Consider the following 21114-nt stretch of genomic DNA (forward strand, 5'->3'; position numbering starts at 1 on the left):
TGGGGCTTGTAACCCAGAGCATGAGGCGATTGTTCTCCCAATAATTCAGCACAAGCCTGTGTTCACGTCACAGGAGTGGAACAAAGAAGGAGTAGGTGGAGGGGAGTGGGGATGAGGACGGCCTCCCAGAGGATGAGAACATGGTCCAGGACTGGCCGATGGGGGCGAGGGCAGCAGGCAAGGGAGGGTGGGCATCCCCAGCCTGCCTCTTCCGCAAGCCCTGTATCGCTGTCAGCCACCTGCTCTGCCGGTGTCACCTGCAGGTCTCCCAGCTGGGCCATCACGTGTGCCGTTCCCCTGTGCCTCCCTCCACAAAGGTGGTTCCATCCTTAAAGTCTCACTGGTCCTTCAATACTGGGCTCAGATTCCACCTCCCCCTTCCCTGATCACCTCTCCCTCCTCGGCTCCCTTCTGCATTTTATTCTTCCCTTGTGATGTTTACTGCGTTGAGGGCTTTTTGTGATTTATCTCCCTACTTCTAGAATTTTCTTGAAGGGCTAACTTGACGGTGGAACTGAAATCACTGATGAGTGCTTTTCTAAGCAAAGGGCAAAAAGCAGCCTGTAACGTGCGCTTGAATGATTATTTTCTTGGTTTTTCTGTTGGTGGAGTTTGGAGACCCACAGCGTCGGAAAGATGACAGTATCTGCTCTTTATCCTAGAAGACCCTTGGAATCCAGAGGGTGTATTCAGAGGAATCTTTTCTTCTCTCTGTCCATGTAGGATTCGATGACCTTCAGGTGTGCCCAGACCCCGGCGTCCCCGAGAATGGCTTCAGGACGCCCAGCGGAGGGGTTTTCTTTGAAAACTCTGTCATCCGTTTTCACTGCCAAGACGGATTCAAACTGAAGGGCTTTACAAAGAGACTGTGTATGAAGCATCTAAACGGAACCCTGGGCTGGATCCCGAGTGACAAACCCATCTGTGTGCAGGAAGGTAAAGTGGTCCCTTCCACCCCAACCCCTGCCTCATGGAAGCTACTCCCATGGTCAGCTCAGGCTGTGGGGGTCCTGAGGCTGTGTGCCAGAGGGACCAGTTCCCTGGGCTGCTGTCTGTTTCAGGGCTGGTCCAGCAGGCTGAAGGAGGAGCATGCATGCTCAGGAAGGGCTGGGGCAGGGGATAAATGCATCTCAGCATCAGGAGTAATCGTCTTCCTTCTGTGTCTCAATTACAAGCCAACTTATCGCCATTTTTGTCAGTGCAAAGAGAGCAACTCAGAGAGCATGAGGGCCATTTATTATCGAACTGCCAACTCAGCACCCATTTCCATGTTACTCAATAAAAAATGCAGTAAATATATTGAGCCCAAACTGTATATAATGATACAGAAGATGCATGTTACTCAGAGGAGTAAATCAATTACTCCTTATCAATCCTGCGTTAGACATGATTCATTTAAGGAAAGAAAGGACTGTGGCAGCAATGATAGATTGATAAGGTAGATATTTATCTCCAGTAGTTATCCCTAAATTTATCGATCATGACAAGATATTCATTTACTTCTAGCAGTTATCCCCAAGTCTTTTGGTTGAAACAACTTCATATATATATATGTGTGTGTTTGTGTGTGTGTGTGTGTAGTTTTGCTTGCTTGTTTTACTCTGTGAAGATACTTTTAGAATTTAAAAGAATGCATTGAGTTTAACTAATTGGAATGCCAAATTGTGGCTTATATATCTCTGATGATCAGTGAGGTTGAAGTAGGAATAGGCATGAATCAAGAGTTAATTCTAGCTCCAAATTTCCATGAGGCATAGAACTTGTATTTCATCAAGTTCATTAGAAGTGGGTTTCACTTTCTCTTAACACCATTATTGATTTTATTTTCAAATGGAGCTTTTATAATAATGCTTTGTAAACTCTTATTCTGATTTAGTGTATATCTTCTTTATGAAACTTTTAAAATAATTTAACTTGACAAGCATTGATCAAACATCTATTATGCTTCTTCTTATGGAAATTATGAAGGATGGGTGTGGTAGTGTCTTAGTCTTAAAGTGTTTACTTGCTATCTTTGCTTTTATTTTCAAGATTTTTTAAAAAGCCAAAATTACTATGAAGAGTTAAAAATGTTAAAAGTAAATTTATTTTTTCCCCTTAAATGCAGTCCAGACAAGTTGTGATTTCTTTAACATTTTATTAATTAAAAGCTTATTTGAAAAAGTTGATTTAATATATAAAATAAACAATAAAGATCTACCATATAGCATGAGAAGTTATATTCAATATCTGATAATAACCTATAATGGAAAAGAATCTGAAAAAGAATATACATGTATAGCAATCACTTTGCTCTACACCTGAAATTAACACTATAAGTCAACCATACTTCAATTTTTAAAAAGTATTTAGTTTGTATGTAAAAGCTTTCCTGCTAAAACCTATGGCCTAAGATACCCAGTACTTAAAACCCAGAAAAACTCAAAAACATCAGAGAACAAAGAAAACCAATAAACTTTCTGAATGTTGCCCAGGTTGAAGGCCCTCTGTTACTTGGTCATCCTGGAAAGAAAAAAAAATTTGTACCCCTTTTTAGATGCACTTCTTTCCAACCTTGTATGTAGTAATATAATACATAGTAATTCCAAGAAAGGGAGTGAAAAATCACCTTGGAGTAGAGACTTCTGTCATATAGGTCAGCATGCATAACCCTTAACACTTAGCCCCAAACATAGGAGAGGGGCTGTGTACATGATGGCAGAGAAGAGTCAACTCTTTTATTCAGTTCTGTTCAGTTCAGCTGCTCAGTCATGTCCGACTCTTTGCGACCCTGTGGACTGCAGCACACCAGGCTTCCCTGTCCATCACCAACTCCCGTAGCTTACTCAAACCCATGTCCATCGAGTCAGTGATGCTATCCAACCACCTCATCCTCAGTCATCCCCTTCTCCCGCCTTCAATCTTTGCCACCATCAGAGTCTTTTCTAAGGAGTCAGTTCTTCGCATCAGGTGGCCAAAGTATTGGATCTTCAGCTTCAGTATCTCAGAATATGATCAGATGTTTCCAAAGGACAGTCCAGGACTCCTCATTGCTAGCTGATGTTGCGCTCTAATCAACATATTACAGAGTTTGGAAGAATGGGTGTTTCCTTTCTAAGTATGATGGTATGATTATTTTTAATATAAATGTTGATTTTTGTTGGTCTTTGAAAGATCTGTATAAGGAGACTACTTTCTTTGCCCTTGTCATGGAGAGAATCCTAATTGTTAATGTCCTAAGCCTTCTGTATGAGGTTTACAGGGGCGAGGGGTGCATAGAAGTCTATTCCATGGATGTCAGAGAGGAGAGAAGGAGCCAAACTTTTTTCCCCTGGTTTGTAAATGGCCTTTACTCTCTGATTAGGATTTATGCCGGGTGAATAGTAACGGCTGCTTAATTCATTTGTTTTCCCTTGTCAGGTAATTCTTAGAGAGCTAATGGATTTTTGTGTGTGTGCTGGTAATAGTGATAACAGTAATACATTATCACATTTTTATAGGTCATTAGAGTTTGGAAGTACATTTAGATTCACTATCTCATTTAGCGTGTGCAGTCACCCTACAAGGCAAGTCTCATTGTCCTTATTTCCTGTTTAGGAAACTGAGGCCCAGAGAAGTTTACTCACTTTGTCAAAGTCACATAGCTGGTGAGTAAGCTGCAGATTTGTAACTAGTTCTAAGCCAGCACTTTTTCTTCTACAAGGTTATGTCTAACTTCTCACATCACAAAATTCCTACTGTAATCAGCTATGCAAAAACACGTGGTTACTCCAAAAGGCATCATTCAGAGTTGAAGGGACTCATAGAAATCAGATAATTCAAGCCCTCGTTCTAATTTAGTTTGTGTTCAATCAATAGGGAAACTGAGTCTCAGAGAAGCCAAGAGTCTTCCCAGACTTAAATGGCCATTTAGGGACACATTTGTTCTAGCCCAGGTCTTACCACAGTTACCTGGACTCCTTCCAGTCTTCTCAGCTGTCAGCCAGTTCTGCCTGAGACACATTTTAAAAACTAAGTTCAAATGCATTGAAATTCTTTATAGCAGTAGAGTGCTCTACAGAAGCAAGGTGGTATTAAGGCAAATATTTTCTTGTGCATTCACTCAGATTGCTTCTTTTATGCTCCACTTCACCCTAGCACATGACCAGTCATCTCCTTTCTCTCGCTTGACTCCAGGCCAAGTGGTTTACTCCAAGCAAACTCACTTATAGACGTTTGGACTCACAGAACTGATAATATATGCGATGCATTAATTTCCCGGAATCCAAAACCTCCAGCCTAAGAGATATCTCTGCTTGTCCAAGCTGCTTCTGTAAGACCAGAGCCTTCATATCCCTGCGTAGGGGCGAGGATGCTTATGGTCCAGGGAGCAGGGGAGGTGACCAATATGGTGGAGAGGAGACCGTGGGATTGGCAAAGCACTGAAAATGCTCCCTGTGGGCACAGGGCTGCTGACAGTAAGTACAGGGACTCAAGGCCAGGAGGAGAGCCACCATCTGGGCCTCTTCCTTTCCAAAATCACTCAGCTCATCTAGTGGGGGACACTTTCCCTGCTAATACATGCCTTTCCCACATTTCACAAGAAAAAGTGTAGGTAAAATCAGAATGACTGAGTAAATTCACTTGACACTTATACAACACGCATCAAATCAGGACATAGAAACACGCTGTCCTGTCCTGAAAGCTTTAAAAGAGGTGGGGTCAGTATTGTGGCAGTTCAGACTGTGGTTTTTTGCACATCGTGAAGAAGTAGTTTATTAAAAAGTAAACATCCTAGGTCCTTCCTGGTGGTCCAGTGGCTAAGACTCAGCACTCCCAACGCAGGGGGCCCAGGTGTGATCCCTTGTCAGAGAACTATATCTCACATGTTGCAACTAAAGATCATGCATGCCACAACAAAGACCCAGCACCAACAAATAAATAAATATATTTTTTAAAATAAATAAAAATAAACATCCCAAAGAAACCAGAATAAAATGAATTCAAATCCATTTGTGTTATGTATAAATATCACATGGGAGGAGCAGAGAAGAAGCAGTCTCTGTGTTGCCCAAACCTATTTATTATCAATATTAATGGAAATGTATCATTACTTGACTGCCCCTTGGCCCAGCTGGAATACACGATACATCTCATTTCTTGTGGCACTGGTTATGCTAGCTGGACAGAAGTTTTTTGTTTTGTTTTCGGCTGTGCTGGGTCTCAGTTCCAGCATGCAGGATCTTCAGTCTTTGTTGTAGCATGTGGAATCTTTCGTTACAGCATGCAGCATCTAGTTCCCTGGAGAACTAACTAAAGAACTAACTAACTTAACCATGATGCTATGATCGCTCACCTAGAGCCAGATATCCTGGAGTGCGAAGTCAAGTAAGTGGGACTTAGGAAGCATCACCACAAACAAAGCTGGTGGAGGTGTTGGAATTCCAGCTGAGCTATTTCAAATCCTAAAAGATGATGCTGTGAAAGTACTGCACTCAATAAGCCAGGAAATTTGGAAAACTCAGCAGTGGCCACAGGATTGGAAAAGTTTTCATTCCAATCCCAGAGAAAGGTAATACCAAAGAATTTTCAAACTACCACACAATTGCACTCCTCTCACACGCTAGCAAAGTAATGCTCAAATTTCTCCAAGTGAGGCTTCAACAGTACATGAACTCAGAACTTCAGATGTTCAAGCTGGATTTAGAAAAGGCAGAGGAACCAGAGATCAAATTGCCAACATCCATTGGATCATAGAAAAAGCAAGAGAATTCCAGAAAAACATCTACTTCTGTTTCATTGACTATGCTAAATCCTTTGACTGTGTGGATCACAATAAACTCTGGAAAATTCTGAAAGAGATGGGAATACCAGACCACCTGATCTGCCTCTTGAGAAATTTGTATGCAGGTCGGGAAGCAACAGTTAGAACTGAACATGGAACAACAGACTGATTACAAATAGGGAAAGAAGTACATCAAGGATGTATGTTGTCACCCTGCTTATTTAACTTATACATAGAGTACATCATGAGAAGCACTGGGCTGGATGAAGCACAAGCTGGAATCAAGATTGCTGGGAGAAATATCAATAACCTCAGATATGCAGATGACACCACCTTTATGGCAGAAAGAGAAGAACTAAAGAGCCTCTTGATGAAAGTGAAAGAAGAGAGTGAAAAAGTTGGCTTAAAGTTCAACATTCAGAAAACTAAGATCATCGTATCTGCCATGGTATCCCATCACTTCATGGCAAATAGATGGGGAAACAGTGGAAACAGTGACAGACTTTATTTTGGGGGGCTCCAAAATCACTGCAGATGGTGACTGCAGCCTTGAAATTAAAAGACACTTGCTCCTTGAAAGAAAAGCTATGACCAACCTAGACAGCATGTTGAAAAGCAGAGACGTTACTTTGCCAACAAAGGTCCATATAATCAGTTCAGTTCAATTCAGTCGCTCAGTCATGTCCGACTCTCCACGACCCCATGAATCACAGCACGCCAGGCCTCCCTGTCCATCACCAACTCCCGGAATTCACTCAAACTCATGTCCACAGAGTCGGTGATGCCATCCAGCCATCTCATTCTCGGTCATCCCCTTCTCCTCCCGCCCCCAGCCTTTCCCAGCATCAGAGTCTTTTCCAGTGAGTCAACTCGTCGCATGAGGTGGCCAAAGTATTGGAGCTTCAGCTTTAGCATCAGTCCTTCCAATGAACACCCAGGATCAATCTCCCTTAGAATGGACTGGTTGGATCTCCTTGCAGTCCAAGGGACTCTCAAGAGTCTTCTCCAACACCACAGTTCAAAAGCATCAATTCTTCGGCGATCAGCTTTCTTCACAGTCCAACTCTCACATCCATACATGACCACTGGAAAAACCATAGCCTTGACAGACGGACTTTTGTTGGCAAAGTAGTGTCTCTGCTTTTCAATATACTGTCAAGGTTGGTCATAACTTTCCTTCCAAGGAGTAAGCGTCTTTTAATTTCATGGCTGCAGTAAGCATCTGCAGTGATTTTGGAGCCCAAAAAAATAAAGTCTGACACTGTTTCCACTGTTTTTCCATCTATTTCCCATGAAGTGATGGGACCATATAATCAAAGCTATGGTTTTTCTGGTAGTCATGTATGGATGTGAGAGTTGGACTGTAAAGAAAGCTGAGTGCTGAAGAATTGATGTTTTTGAACCGTGGTGTTGGAGAAGACTCTTGAGAGTCCCTTCAACTACAAAGAGATCCAAGCAGTCCATCCTAAAGGAAATCAGTCCTGAATATTCATTGGAACGACTGATGCTGAAGCTGAAGCTTCAATACTTTGGCCACCTGATGTGAAAAACTGACTCATTTGAAAAGACCCTGATGCTGAAAAGATTGAAGGCAGGAGGAGAAGGGGACCACAGAAGATGAGATGGCTGGATGGCATCACCGACTCGATGGACATGAGTTTGAATAAATTCCGGGAGTTGGTGATGGACTAGGAGGCCTGGCATGCTGTAGTCCATGGGGTCACAAAGAGTTGGAAATGACTGAGCAATTGAACTGAACTGGACTGAAGGCTATATATTGTCACCCTGCCTATTTAACTTATATACAGAGTACATCATGTGAAATGCCAGGCTGGATGCAGCACAAGCTGGAATCAAGATTGTGGGGAGAAATATCAATAATCTCAGATATGCAGATGACACCACACTTATGGCAGAAAATGAAGAGGAACTAAAGAGCCTCTTGATCGAAGTGAAAGAGGAGAGTGAAAAAGCTGGTTTAAAACTCAACATTCAAAAAACTAAGATCATGGCATCTGGTCCCATCACTTCATGACAAACAGATGGGGAAACAATGACAGACTTCATTTTCTTGGGCTCTAAAATCACTGCAGATGGTGACTGCAGCCATGAAATTAAAAGACAGTTGCTCCTTGGAAGAAAAGCTATGACCAAAGTCCTTGGGGTCTCAGAGAGTGGGACATGACTAAGCGACTGAACTGGACTGTACTAACTTCCCAAGAGAGCTAACTAAATAATTGTGCGTAGTTCCTGGGTAGGGTAAGAGACCTAGATGTCCCGTGGCACCTAAATCGCTCCTCCCTCTGATTCTCTTTCATGGGAGAGTGTCTGGGACATTGTTTAAAGCCAGACCCAGAAGCTGAGCTTCTGAGTGGATTCAGGGTGTCTGTGGAGCATCCTTGGAGGTAGATTGCATACTCTGTGTGCAGAAACACACCTGTTTCTTGTCTCCTTTGAGTTTCCTCCTCCCGAGCATATGCCCGGGGAGGTAGCAGCTACACCAGCCGACAAACATTTCTTTGCAGAGGGTCCTCATAATAGAGGACTTCTTCTCAGACCTCTCCTCTTCAAGGTAGAAGGGACCTTTTTCTTTTCTCCTCACCTTCTCCCTTGAGCAGCTCTGCGAATAGTTAATGATCGCATTGGTAAATTTCAGATAGACCCGTACCAAGAAAATGAAAAGGATTTGGGTTCTCACAGGCAGTTGGCCTGTTCAAGTGAGAGTCTTCCAGAGCACATTCCAGACCAGCTTGAAGCCACTGTGGCTCTTCTGAACGACCGTGGGACCACAATGCTGAGAGCTGAGGTCCATCAATGCCGCTTGTTTGAGAACCGGCTCGCTGAGCAGGCAGCTTTCTCAGAAAGTCCCCACTCTGTGATTGGCTGGAGCTAAGCAGGAGACAAAAGCACTGCTTAAAGCACATGTTAGTGTGGCCCGTGAACCGCTGCCCCAGTAAAGAGAACCCCCCTTGGGATGGCTTTCCTCACTCTGAGAAGGACCAGCAAAGCCCCTGGCAGGATGGTCTGGCTGGACCTGCAGCCCTGGGGCCCCAGCGGTACCTGAGAGCTTTGCCCGACAACCCTTAGAGCAACCTCATCTGGCCTCTCAGTGCTTCTAGAGGGCAAGGTCCCTCCATCTAGAGGGAGATGAGGGTTCAGATGACACATGAGCATGTGATGACCTGCTCCCACAGTAGATAGTACCATGTATTACCGGCCAGTTCAAGCAGGTGGTTCTCCTGCATGAGGCGGGCAAGGCAGGCCCCCGTGCAATGGCAGTTGTTTCCTGTGGCTGCTTCCTTGTCTTCTCTGATCCCTTGGCCATGGGGCTGTGCTTTTATAAACAAGGAAACTAAAGTTGAGAATCCCCTGGCAGTCCAGTGGTTAGGACTTGGTGCTTTCACTGCTGCGGGCCCAGGTTCAATTCCTAGTTAGGGAACTAAGATCCCTCAAGTTGTGTAGCTCCCCACCCTCCCCAAAGAAAAATTATTAAAAAAGAAAAGAAACTAAAGCCCATAGAGTTTAAGCGACTTACACAAGTCACATGGCAAATAAACCAGGATTAGAACCTGCGTCCTGACTCCTAGTTTAGGGCTCTTTCCACCATCCCGGTGGTATGCAACCCAGGCTGCGTGTCAGCATCACCTGGGGAAATTTTAGAAATAAGTGTCCGGAACTTTCTCCAAGAGATTCTATTTTGGTGGTTCTGGGCAATGGGAGCTCAAACATGGTTAAAAGCTCCCATGGTGATTTCAGTTACCACTACCACCTGCCCTTCTATGTCTCAATCACCTTCATTGCCTGCTTGTGGCTGAAGGTCACAGAGAGCACAAGGTCACTGTCCCCGCCCCCACCTGCTGTGTCCCCATGCTGAACTTTTCTCTGCCCCAGCTCCTTGCAGAGTGCCCCAGGGGCAGGGGGTTGGGGGAATAGCTGAATTCACTAAGCAAACATTATTTTTAAGTACTTGCTAAAGTGTTTGACTCGCATAGATCTTACCAGGATTGCTATGAGATTAATAATTTGATGTTAAGAATGTTCTTTGAGTTTCCTGAGTAAAAGGTGCAATGTGAGTTTAAGTAGTATTATTACATTATAAATTTTTGATTAAAAAATTCAATTTGACTCATGAGCTAAAGCTGGCAGTAAAGATGGCAAGTAACTCCTTTATTCAGTGAAACTGTAGGGTGCAGCCATTTTTCAAAAGCAAGATAGTCATACTTCTTTTTTACAGTTACTCCTATATTAAGGTAAGTTGTCTCCCAGCTCCAGAAACTTCCGCCAAACAGATGGATGCTTTCAAGATGTTTTATTTAGGATCCTTTTCTTCTCACGTACATTTTCTATCATAAAAAATTTCTTTCTTGTTGCCTTGGACATAGGTTATCAGAAACAGCAGGTGGTGCCCACAAGGGCAAGTATTTGCATGTCTTCCCCTAAGATAATCTCTTCTCATTTTCTGCCTTCTAAGATGCGAAGGAGCAGAGGGCTGCCTCTCTCTGTCTCCAGGACCACTGTCATTTCTTATTTATGCTTCTGGTAACGGAAGTCACTGCTTCCCTACCCTTCCTCCTGTGCGGCTTCAGTGTGAGTTTCAGTTTTTGTTCTTTAAAAGATTTTTTTTTTAACTTAAATGTGGTTATGACTTGAAAGGAAAAAAAAATCCAAAGGAAGTAAGGTCAGATCAGATGGGGGCACACGCAGCAAAGATAAATGACAGAAATGATCAGTTTTCATTGTTACAAGGTGACGGCTGGACCGCCACAGACAAGCCTGTGCAGCTGAGCCCCCTGGAAGTGCAGAGGGAAAATCCGAATCCTAGCAGACTTTACCAGCTGCCTGCCGTCATTTCCCATGTCGTGCGAGTGGTGCAGTTCGCCCTCTCTTACAGGGGCCATAGGAGTAGGAACTGGCTTTAAGCCACAGAATTATTCGGCAAATGCAGAACATCCATATGTGTACACAGCCTTGTCAGATTGTGTGTAAAGGTCACAAAACGATTGTTAACAACCTCAAATGCCAAATCAATCACCGAGATTCCCTAGAAAGCCAGTTTTTCACAAGCTTGCAGCAGATACTACCCAGAATTAGGTTGGCTGCCTGTGAAAAATGCAGGGCAACCCCCATGGGTGTCCTTCCAAACCCATCCCAAAATTTATTTTCCCTCATGTGGTTCTTGAGTGGTTTGGGGATGACCGTGGCTCCCCAGTCTGCATCTTGAGAGTCCTGTTATGATGCAGATCTCTTTGGAACCCCACACCTGACTGCAGAAGGAGAGGCCTTGGGCGCAGAGCTGCCTTCCAGCTGCTCAGATAGGACTCTGTTCTTTACTACATTTGTCTGACATAGCTGCAAAGGATGGGTGGGGACTTGTTAAATGTGAGCCAGCCTCTGCTAGTCAATCACCTTGTGTATCCATGAAGCAGTGGTTCTCAACTTTGACTTCACGGAAATTGCCCAAAGGGTGTGTTAGAAATGCACATCACCAGGCCTCCTCTTAGAGATTGTTATGCATTAGGAATCTGAATTTAGCAGGTACCTCCAGGAGATCCTCATGCTGGCAGGCCTCTCAGAGCACACCTTCAGATATTTGCCATAGGCACTCCGCAAGAAGAACATCAAGATGTAGATTAGAATTTCCAAAAGTCCTCAGCCCATGAGACTGGTATTTGAATGACATTCTTTTATTTTTCTTGTGAGCTCAGCTCTGGCAACCAAGTGCTTCTATCATTTCATTGTTGAAAATAAAGTCTACCTCTGGAAGGTGGAAAGAGACCTCAAAGGTTTTTTTAAAAGAAATTAGTTTCTAGAAAATAATTAAAGTTTCATGCTTTTGGAAATTTGAATGCCACCCAAGGTGTTTATTCATTCATTTCCCCAAATTCTGGCAAGCATTATCTGTTAGGCCCAGAAGCTCCCAGTGTAGCTGGGAAAGATCAGTGCCTTTTCAGTGAATTCGCTTACTCCTCTTTCTGGATTAATTTTGTTATTGTTTCTTTAACCTTTTAAAATTCATAAGATATAACATATATGGAGAGATTCATATAGAACCAAACAGTTCAGTGAGTTATCACAAATCAAACACTCTTGTCATGACTATCCAGGTGAAGTTGTAGAGCATCACTGGTATCCCAGAAGCCCCCTCCCAGTCACTGCCTCCCCTCTCCCTCTCTGAGATAACCCCTTTCCTGGATCACGGTGATCATTTCCCATGGTAATCACTTTGTCGGAAGTATATCAATAACCTCAGATATGCAGATGACACCACCCTTATGGCAGAAAGTGAAGAACTAAAGAGCCTCTTGATGAAAGTGAAAGAAGAGAGTGAAAAAGTTGGCTTAAAGCTCAACATTCAGAAAACTAAGATCATGGCATCCAGTTCCATCACTTCATGGCAAATAGATGGGGAAACAGTGGAAAGAGTGGCTGACTTTATTTTTTTGGGCTCCAAAATCACTGCAGATATTGATTGCAGCCATGAAATTAAAAGACGCTTACTCCTCGGAAGGAAAGTTATGACCGACCTAGACAGCATATTAAAAAGCAGAGACATTATTTTGCCAACAAAGGTCCGTCTAGTCAAGGCTATGGTTTTTCCCATGGTCATGTATGGATGTGAGAGTTGGACTGTGAAGAAAGCTGATCGCCGAAGAATTGATGCTTTTGAACTGTGGTGTTGGAGAAGACTCTTGAGAGTCCCTTGGACTGCAAGGAGATCCAACCAGTCCATCCTAAAGGAGATCAGTCCTGGGTGTTCATTGGAAGGACTGATGCTGAAGCTGAAACCCCAATACTTTGGCCACCTAATGTGGAGAGCTGACTCATTGGAAAAGACCCTGATGCTGGGAAAGATTGAGGGCAGGAGGAGAAGGGGACAACAGAGGATGAGATGGTTGGATGGAATCACCGACTCGATGGACATGAGTTTGAGTGAACTCCGGGAGTTGGTGATGGACAGGGAGGCCTGGCGTGCTGCAGTTCATGGGGTTGCAAAGAGTTGGACATGACTGAGCGACTGAACTCAACTGCACTGAACTGATGCATTCCTAAACATGGTACTATTTTAAGCTTAACTTAGTTTTGTCTTAGTTTTGAGTTTATATACATGGAATTATAAAGTAAGTATAATTTTTTGTTGGACTTCTACTTTATGTTTGTAAAAGTCTCGCATGTATTATTTTTAAAAAATATTAATTTACTTATTTGGCTGTGCTGGGTCTTAGCTGCTGCACATGGGATCTTTGACCTTTGCTGTAGCGAGCAGAATTTTAGTTGCACCTTGTGGGATTTAGTCCCCTGACTAGGGGTCGAACCTGGGCCCCCTGCATTAGGAGCTTGGAGGTTTAGCCACTTGACCAGCAGGGAAGCCCCCAGGCATTTTATGGCGTGTGGCTGTAGTTTGTTCATTGGCTTTGCTACAACGTGTTCTATTATATGAATAGACAATATTTGAACACTTTGATGTTGATGAAAATTTAATGTTTTTCCGATTGGGTCTGTTGCAAATAGGGCTGCTGTGAACATTCTTGAACACACCTCTTGGTGAATAAATATATCCACGTTCTGTTGGATATACTCCTAAGATTGGACATGCTGGATTGTCGGATATACCTGTGTTTTAGCGTTAATAAGTACTGCCATTATCCAAAGTGGTTGTGCCAGTTTACACTCCCGCGACAGAGTGTGAGAATCCCAGTTACTCCTTGCCAACACTTGCATTATCAGTATTTTAGACACTGGTGGGTATTTAATGGTAGCTTGTGGTTTTCCTGGTGAGTAGGAAGTTAAACACCTTTTTGTATATTTATTGAACACCTTGTTATCCTCTTTTATGAAGTGCCTATTCAATTCACTTGCCCATTTATCTACTGAGTTGTCTTTTTCTCATTGATTTTTATATATACTGAGTTTTTTTTACATGTACTGAATACAAGCCCTACATTGATTGTATGTGCTAAAAATATCTTCTTGCATTATGAGGCTTACTTTTTTATATTATCATATAATTATTTGCAACTATTTACATGTAATTTACATTGTGTTAGTCTAGAGATGATTTGAAGTATACAGGAGGATGTGTGTAGGTTGTATACAAATGTTTCACCATATTGTATAAGAGACTTGGGCATCTGTGGGTTTTGGTGTCCATGGGGTGGGGGAGGAGGTCTTACTTGGAATGAGTGCCCCATGGATACTGAGGGATGGCTGTAGTCAATTCTATTTCACTGTGACCAGAAAACATACTCTATAGTCTCAGTGTTTTGAAATGTGTTCTTTCTTTATGACCCAAGTATGGTCAATTTTTGTAAATATTCTATGTATGCTTAAAAGACATGTGTAATGGTCTGAGTCCTTCAGAGTGGAAAGAATTACTATCTTTCCACTATCTAATTCTGTAGAAAGAATTACTATCCAAGTGTTAAATATAAATACTTTAAATAACAGATACTAATTGCCTTTTTCCACCACAAATAAATAAAATATACCAGTCTATAGATCAAAGGAAAACACAGAGTACAAGAAACATGCTAATTTATAATAACATTACTCCATGCAGTTCTCTTCCACATGCCTTCTTCTCAGAGGTTTTAAGGATGGCCTCATGATAATTCCACTTTAACATTCAGCTGACAGCCACATGGTCTTGAGTACTCTGTCCTGGGGTGTCTTCTGTTTTTGTCAGAGTCAGTATCCTACAAAAAAGAAAGAAACAGCCTGAGCTAGCACTGCTCCCAAAGCAAAACTACCCACATGGTGGTGCCCCTTTTCTATGAAGAACCCACTGTCTCCAGTCATCTCCTTTCTGAATAGCACCAACTCTTGCCTCTGCTTTTCTCATGTTGCTGGTTTATGATGACATCATTAGCTGCAGTTGATTCTATTCCAAGTAAATGATGGTGGTCAGAACAGTGTTCTCTAAGCACTATTGCATGGAACAGGAGTTCTGTAGTACAGCAGAGATGTGGACACGGATACACAGCTGTGATTCTGGGGGAGGTTAGTAGATAGCCCCAAACCACCATCACCTCTGAAACCAACTGCAAGTGCAAGGGTCCCCAAGACTATCACTCTGAATGCAGTCACAAGTTTAGAAGTCCCCAGGTCCATCTTCAGGTTCAGTAATTGACCAGAAGGACTAATGATACTCACTATTGTGATGTATGACAGTGAAAGGACACCGATTAACATTATCTAGGGAGAGAGCCATGAAATTAAAAGACGCTTACTCCTTGGAAGGAAAGTTTTGACCAAGCTAGATAGCATATTAAAAAGCAGAGACATTACTTTGCCAACAAAGGTCTGTCTAGTCAAGGCTGTGGTTTTTCCAGTGGTCATGTATGGATGTGAGAGTTGGACTGTGAAGAAAGCTGATCGCCGAAGAATTGATGCTTTTGAACTGTGGTGTTGGAGAAGACTCCTGAGAGTCCCTTGGACTGCAAGGAGATCCAACCAGTCCATTCTAGAGGAGATCAATCCTGGGTGTTCATTGGAAGGACTGATGCTAAAGCTGAAACTGCAATTCTTTGGCCACCTCATGCGACGAGTTGACTCACTGGAAAAGACTCTGATGCTGGGAGGGATTGGGGGCAGGAGGAGAAGGGGACGACAGAGAATGAGATGGCTGGGTGGCATCACTGACTCGATGGACATGAGTTTGAGTGAACTCCGGGAGTTGGTGATGGACAGGGAGGCCTGGTGTGCTGTGATTCATGGGGTCGCAGAGAGTCGGACACGTCTGAGCTACTGAACTGAACTGAGGGAGAGGGGCACACAGGGTCCAAGAGGCACCAGGCATGAGCTTTCAGTCGTCCTCCCAGTGAGCTGTACACACAGTGCCTGTTCCCCAGCAACCGTGTGTGTCAATACACGTTGAGTATTGACAACCGGAGAAGCTCGCCGAGGCTTGGTGTCCAGCATCTTAACTGGAGCTTGGTCATGTAGACATGGTTGGCCATTTGTGCATCTCCAGTTCTTTCCAAAGTAGAGCTGGTACCTGCATGGGCCAATGTTCCCTGGCTGGCCAAATCACACTGTTGATGTTCAATCGCTCAGTGGTATCCGACTCTTTGCAACCCCATGGACTGCAGCGCACCAGGCTCCTCTGTCCACTATCTCCTGGAGTTTGCTCAAATCCATGTCCATTGAGTCGATGATGCCATCCAACCATCTCATCCTCTGTCATCCCCCTTTCCTCCTGCCCTCAATCTTTAAGCTCCAGTTAAAAAAGATACTCATCTCAGATTGCACATTCCAAGGACTTAGTGGTTACTTCCCAGGAGCTGAGGGCAAAAGCCAGAACCCTCTTTGGGCAAGGCCAGCCCCTTATTGCACGTACCCACAAGATACAGAGCGTGTCATGGCCCATGCTTTAGAAGTCCAGGAGTTCCCACCACACTGAAGTAAAAACAAATGCCCTGTCCTTATCTACAAGGCCCTACGTGATCTGACCTTTCTGTCTTACTCTCGCTTACTATATTCAAGGCACTCTGATTTTCCTTTGTGTTTTTAAGGACACTGAACTCTCTCCTGGCCTGTGTAGTGGCAGTTCCCTCCGCCTGAAATATTCTTGTCCCCAGTCCACACATGATTGGATTCTTCTTGTCATTGGATCTCAGGTTACTAAATGTCATTTCCTCAGAGGCGCCTTTCCTGTCTTCCCAAATTAAAGGAGTCCCTGAGTCAGTCCCTGTTCTATTACCTTGTTATGTATTCATCATAGCAGTGATCACTGCTTATTATTTTCTAGCTCACTTACCTGATAATTTGCCTGTTAAGGAGTCTCCTGCCATACAAATGCCATAAGAGTAAAATTCTTGACTTTTTTCCCCTATCCTCAACACCTAGGATGTACCAGGACTAGAGTAAATGCTCAATAACTCAATGAATGAATGAATCGATGGATGAATAATAAGCTTCACAAATGCTGGCTTAAACTAGATCCAGTAGAATTCTTTACAGCAAAGCTTTCAGAGCCTTTAATATGCTAAAAGGAATTATGAATCTCTAAGTGTGTATCATGTATTCATGCTTCTGTGAACACTTTGGCAGGCATATTGATGCAGAAATTTGTCATTTTAAAGAATCAGATTTGTTTTCACATATAGCTAACATTTTGCTAAGTCGCTTCAGTCGTGTCTGACTCTCTGTGACCCTATGGACTGTATGTAGCCCACCAGGCGCCTCTGTCCATGGGATTCTCCAGGCAAGAATGTTAGAAAAGTGTCATGCCATCCCCCAGGGCATCTTCTCAACTCAGGGGTTGAACCTGTGTCTCTTACATCTCCTGCATTGGCAGGTGGGTTCTTTACCAATAACACCCCAACCAACATTTTAAAGAAAAATAAATCTTAAAATATGGCACATATTCCTTGAAATTCCTCTTTCTTTTTACTGCTCCATCCTTTAGGACTTTGCTCTCTGCAACTAATTGAATCAATTGATTTGTGCATGGTTATACATGTGTAGGGCTGCCTTAGGGTCTTCTGTCCACTCTTTTATTTATTTATTATATTAAATCCTCATTGTCACTAGAAGCAGGACACAAAAATAATGATAGTTGTAGGTTTGTGAAAGAGGATTTCAGGCATGGAAGCTTTTGATAACCCCTCAAGTTATATTTCCAAAGTGCCCATTGATACTCTGTAGACGAAAGTCTTGATTCTTGACCTGATTCTACTCAATAGAATCAGTTATTGATAGACCTTCTTTTCACAGTCTTTGATAACAATATTTTTGCAGTTGCTTTTACAAATTCTTTGTGTTGGCTGAATGCATTTGTGCTATAGAAAATTGTGTTATTTCTATTGAAAACTTTAGAATTGATGAAGATGTGTGTGTTTCTTTTCAGAGACTAAATATCCTGGTATGTTTCTTTCCATAAAAATAAGGACTAGAGTTGTTGACTGCTACCACTGATGGGTTGGGACTTTTTCCAGATGCTTTTTTTCTTTCTACATCACTCTCCTTCAGTGGGAGGACTAGGTGCCAGATATTCTGGATTAAAAAAAAAAAAATTAGAAAAGCTCTGGACAGAATTTTCTCCTATCATGGTTTAGTTTAGGCTTTGCTGCTGCTGCTAAGTCACTTCAGTCATGTCCGACTCTGTGTGACCCCATAGACGGCAGCCCACCAGGCTCCCCTGTCCCTGGGATTCTCCAGGCAAGAACACTGGAGTGGGTTGCCATTTTCTTCTCCAATGTGTGAAAGTGAAAAGTGAAAGTGAAGTCGCTCAGTCATGTCTGACTCGTAGCGACCCCATGGACTGCAGCCTACCAGGCTCCTCCATCCATGGGATTTTCTAGGCAAGAGTACTGGAGTGGCTTGCCATTGCCTTCTCTGTAGGCTTTGCTGCTGCTGCTAAGTCCCTTCAGTCGTGTCCGACTCTGTGTGACCCCATAGACGGAAGCCCACCAGGCTCCCCCTTCCCTGGGATTCTCCAGGCAAGAACACTGGAGTGGGTTGCCATTTGCCTAGAACTGGTCTATTTGAGTTTTGTCTTTACATGTAGAGCACAGCTGCTCGTGGTCTCTCTACCATGGTGGAGTTTAAACTCCAAACTTCCACTGACTCCCCAGGGAATACGGGGATCACCTCAAGTGGTAAATTGGTCCTGCATCACTCCCTGTGCTGACTCTTCTTTGAGTCGAGTACATAAATTACTGGCATATGGAAGGCAGTGAATCCCCTTTGAACCTCTAGTCCCTGGCTCCTGCCTGCGGAAACAAGATGTTCTAATTAGAAGTTCAAAGCGTTCTATACTATAGACTACTATGCAGCGTAACCACCTTCAGAAACAAGGTTTGGTGCTTCCACTTCTGGTCAGCCAGTGTCCTCATGTTACTACAGCCACATGGCCATTCCCATCCATTGGGTTTACTGCTGCTAGCTGATCACCTCCTGAGTATACCGGTTAATTCTTGAAGAAGTTTTAAATCAATCATGAAAATAGTTGTTTAGTCATATAAATTACTACCACAGGATCTATTTACAGCCCAGATTCTACAGACGGATGCCTTGATAAATGTGTTTTTATTTGCTGTGAATAATTTCTGCAGAGCGATATTGAAAAAAATGTAATTCACATTTTCCATTAAGAAGAAGGCTGCAGTGGTGTGCCGAACTGTCAGTTATCTGTGTCTCCAGTCATGATTGGGCTTCCCCGGGTGTCTCAGCAGTAAAGAATCTGCCTGCAATGCAGGAGGTGCAGGAGAAGTGGGTTTTGATACCTGCGTTGGGAAGATCCCCTCAAGGAGGGCCTGGCAATCCACTCCAGTATTCTTGCCTGGAGAATCCCATGGACACAGGAGCCTAGTGGGCTACAGTCCATGGGGTCGCAAAGAGTCAGACACCGCTGAAGCGACTGAGCACACATGAATGCGCCAGTCATGATTATTCTGGGATTAATTTGAGAGGAATTCAGCTATTCTTGTATAAAAACATGAACAGTTAGAAAAGCTCTTTCCTTAGCCTGAAAAACTCTTTCCATGCAAAACTGAAGAGGTAAAATTGAAACCAGAACCCAGTTCTCCAGCCAAGACTCCCTCTGTTGAATCCAGAGGCAAAGGAAAGAGCTGATAATGGGTTTCCTCCTCATCAAGGGGAGGCTTAGCTGTCACAGCCTGGAAAGAATCCACTTCTCAGGTCTCCATGGCCCCTCTCAGCCTTTCCTCCCCAGGTGTGTACAGAGGTCTGGAAGCATGGAAGGAACGTCATAGGAAGTAGTGGCATAGTCCCTGCTCTCAAGCTCATGGTGGGAAGGGGGGCTGAGGTCATGGCAGAGCTGGGCTCACGAGTATTGGACTCTGATGACCCATGTGGGTTGCTGAACGGCCACCACCCCTGCCTTCCCAGCTGCCAGGTCCCTCATCTGCCTGGGAGACCCTTTTCTGCCCGAGGCTTTCCTGTCACTGATGTTCTGTTTTCTGGAGTCCGTTGCTGTCAGAGTGCTCCCAGTAAACCCAGCCCCAAACCCACAGCATAGCCCCCATGAAATGCTCTTTTTAAAGCCCCCAATTCCCAGCCCCCAGGGTCCTCCTCCAGCCAGTCCCTGCATCAGAGTTCCCGGGATTTTTTGCCTGAGAGCTGACAGTTCAAAGCTTAGAGGAACTTGAAACTCAGGTTTCTTATGAATACTATTCCTAACTATTCTGGATTCAGTAGGCTTTTGGGTGGAGAAGGCACTGGCAACCCACTCCAGTCCTCTTGCCTGGAGAATCCCATGGCCGGAGGTGCCTGATAGGCTGCAGTCCATGAGGTTGCTAAGAGTCGGACACGACTGAGCGACTTCACTTTCATTTTCACTTTCATGCATTGGAGAAGGAAATGGCAACCCACTCCAGTGTTCTTGCCTGGAGAGTCCCAGGTATGGGGGAGCCTGGTGGCTGCCTTCTAGGGGATCGCACAGAGTCAGACACGACTGAAGTGACTTGGCAGCAGCAGCAGCAGCAACAGGCTTTCGGGAGTGGCTGAGAAATCCATTGAAAAATTTCTGGAGGAAGTTTGTAAGATCCTCAAAATGCTGTTTTTAAATTTTGCCTTGTTTCAGAAAATTAAGAAACAAAAATGGGAATATAACTCATCTACCTGATTCTAAAAGTAGAGATAGATAGCTCATGCTTATAAGCATGTATGCATGTAAAATCAGAGACTTTAAACAGGAGATGGAAAGAGACACATGGTGACCTGAGTGACATCGTCGGATGGAATTGACGTATACACACTGCTATATTTAAAATAGAAAACCGCCAAGAAGGCACTGAATAGCACTCTGCTTAATATTCTGTCATAACCTAAATGGGAAAAGAATCTGAAAAAGGATGCATATATATGTATAACTGATTCGCTTTGCTGTACACCTGAAACTAACACAGCTTTGTGAATCAACTATACTCCAGTAAAAAAAAAACAAACGACAAATCACAGCAACAACAAAAACAAAATCCAGATGGAATTAGTTGGGTGGTGTTTAGAGTGAGGGGCCAGAAGGAGCAGGATTGCAACTTGCTAGCGCAGAGTGAGTGTCCCACAAGATAAACTGGAGGTAGACAGAGTTAGAAGCAGATGATTGCCCACCGATTAGTTTTATTTGTTCATTTATTTTTTTTAATTTGGCTGCAACAGGTCTTAGTTGCATTATGCAGGGTCTTTCATTGAGGCATACTGGCTTCTCTCTAGTTGCTGCACACGGGCTCAGTTGCCCCACAGTATGTGGGATCTTAGTTCCCTGACCAGGGACTGAACCCACATCCCCTGCACTGGAAGGTGGATCCTTAACCACTGGACCACCAGAGTAGTCCCTAGTTCTATTGTATCTTTTAATCATCCTGTTGCATGGGCTGCTGATCCCCTCACTGCCCTTCCCCTGACTCCTG

At 43.7% G+C, this 21114-nt stretch overlaps 1 protein-coding gene across 5 annotated transcripts in view; it reads left to right on the plus strand.

Annotated features, from left to right (window-relative positions):
• The window catches only part of SUSD4 (sushi domain containing 4), a 142029-nt gene that overhangs the window by 80783 nt on the left and 40132 nt on the right, over positions 1 to 21114 (plus strand). For all 5 annotated transcript variants that reach the window (XM_055419830.2, XM_055419831.2, XM_055419832.2 and 2 more), the window contains one exon: positions 724 to 936. In XM_055419830.2, the coding sequence (XP_055275805.2) occupies positions 724 to 936 (213 nt within the window). The remainder of the gene's footprint in view (positions 1 to 723; positions 937 to 21114) is intronic.

The sequence above is a fragment of the Moschus berezovskii genome, chromosome 17, assembly GCF_049115385.1.
Source record: "Moschus berezovskii isolate FMDL1 chromosome 17, NW_MosBer_1.0, whole genome shotgun sequence".
Classification (NCBI taxonomy): Eukaryota; Metazoa; Chordata; class Mammalia; order Artiodactyla; family Moschidae; genus Moschus; species Moschus berezovskii.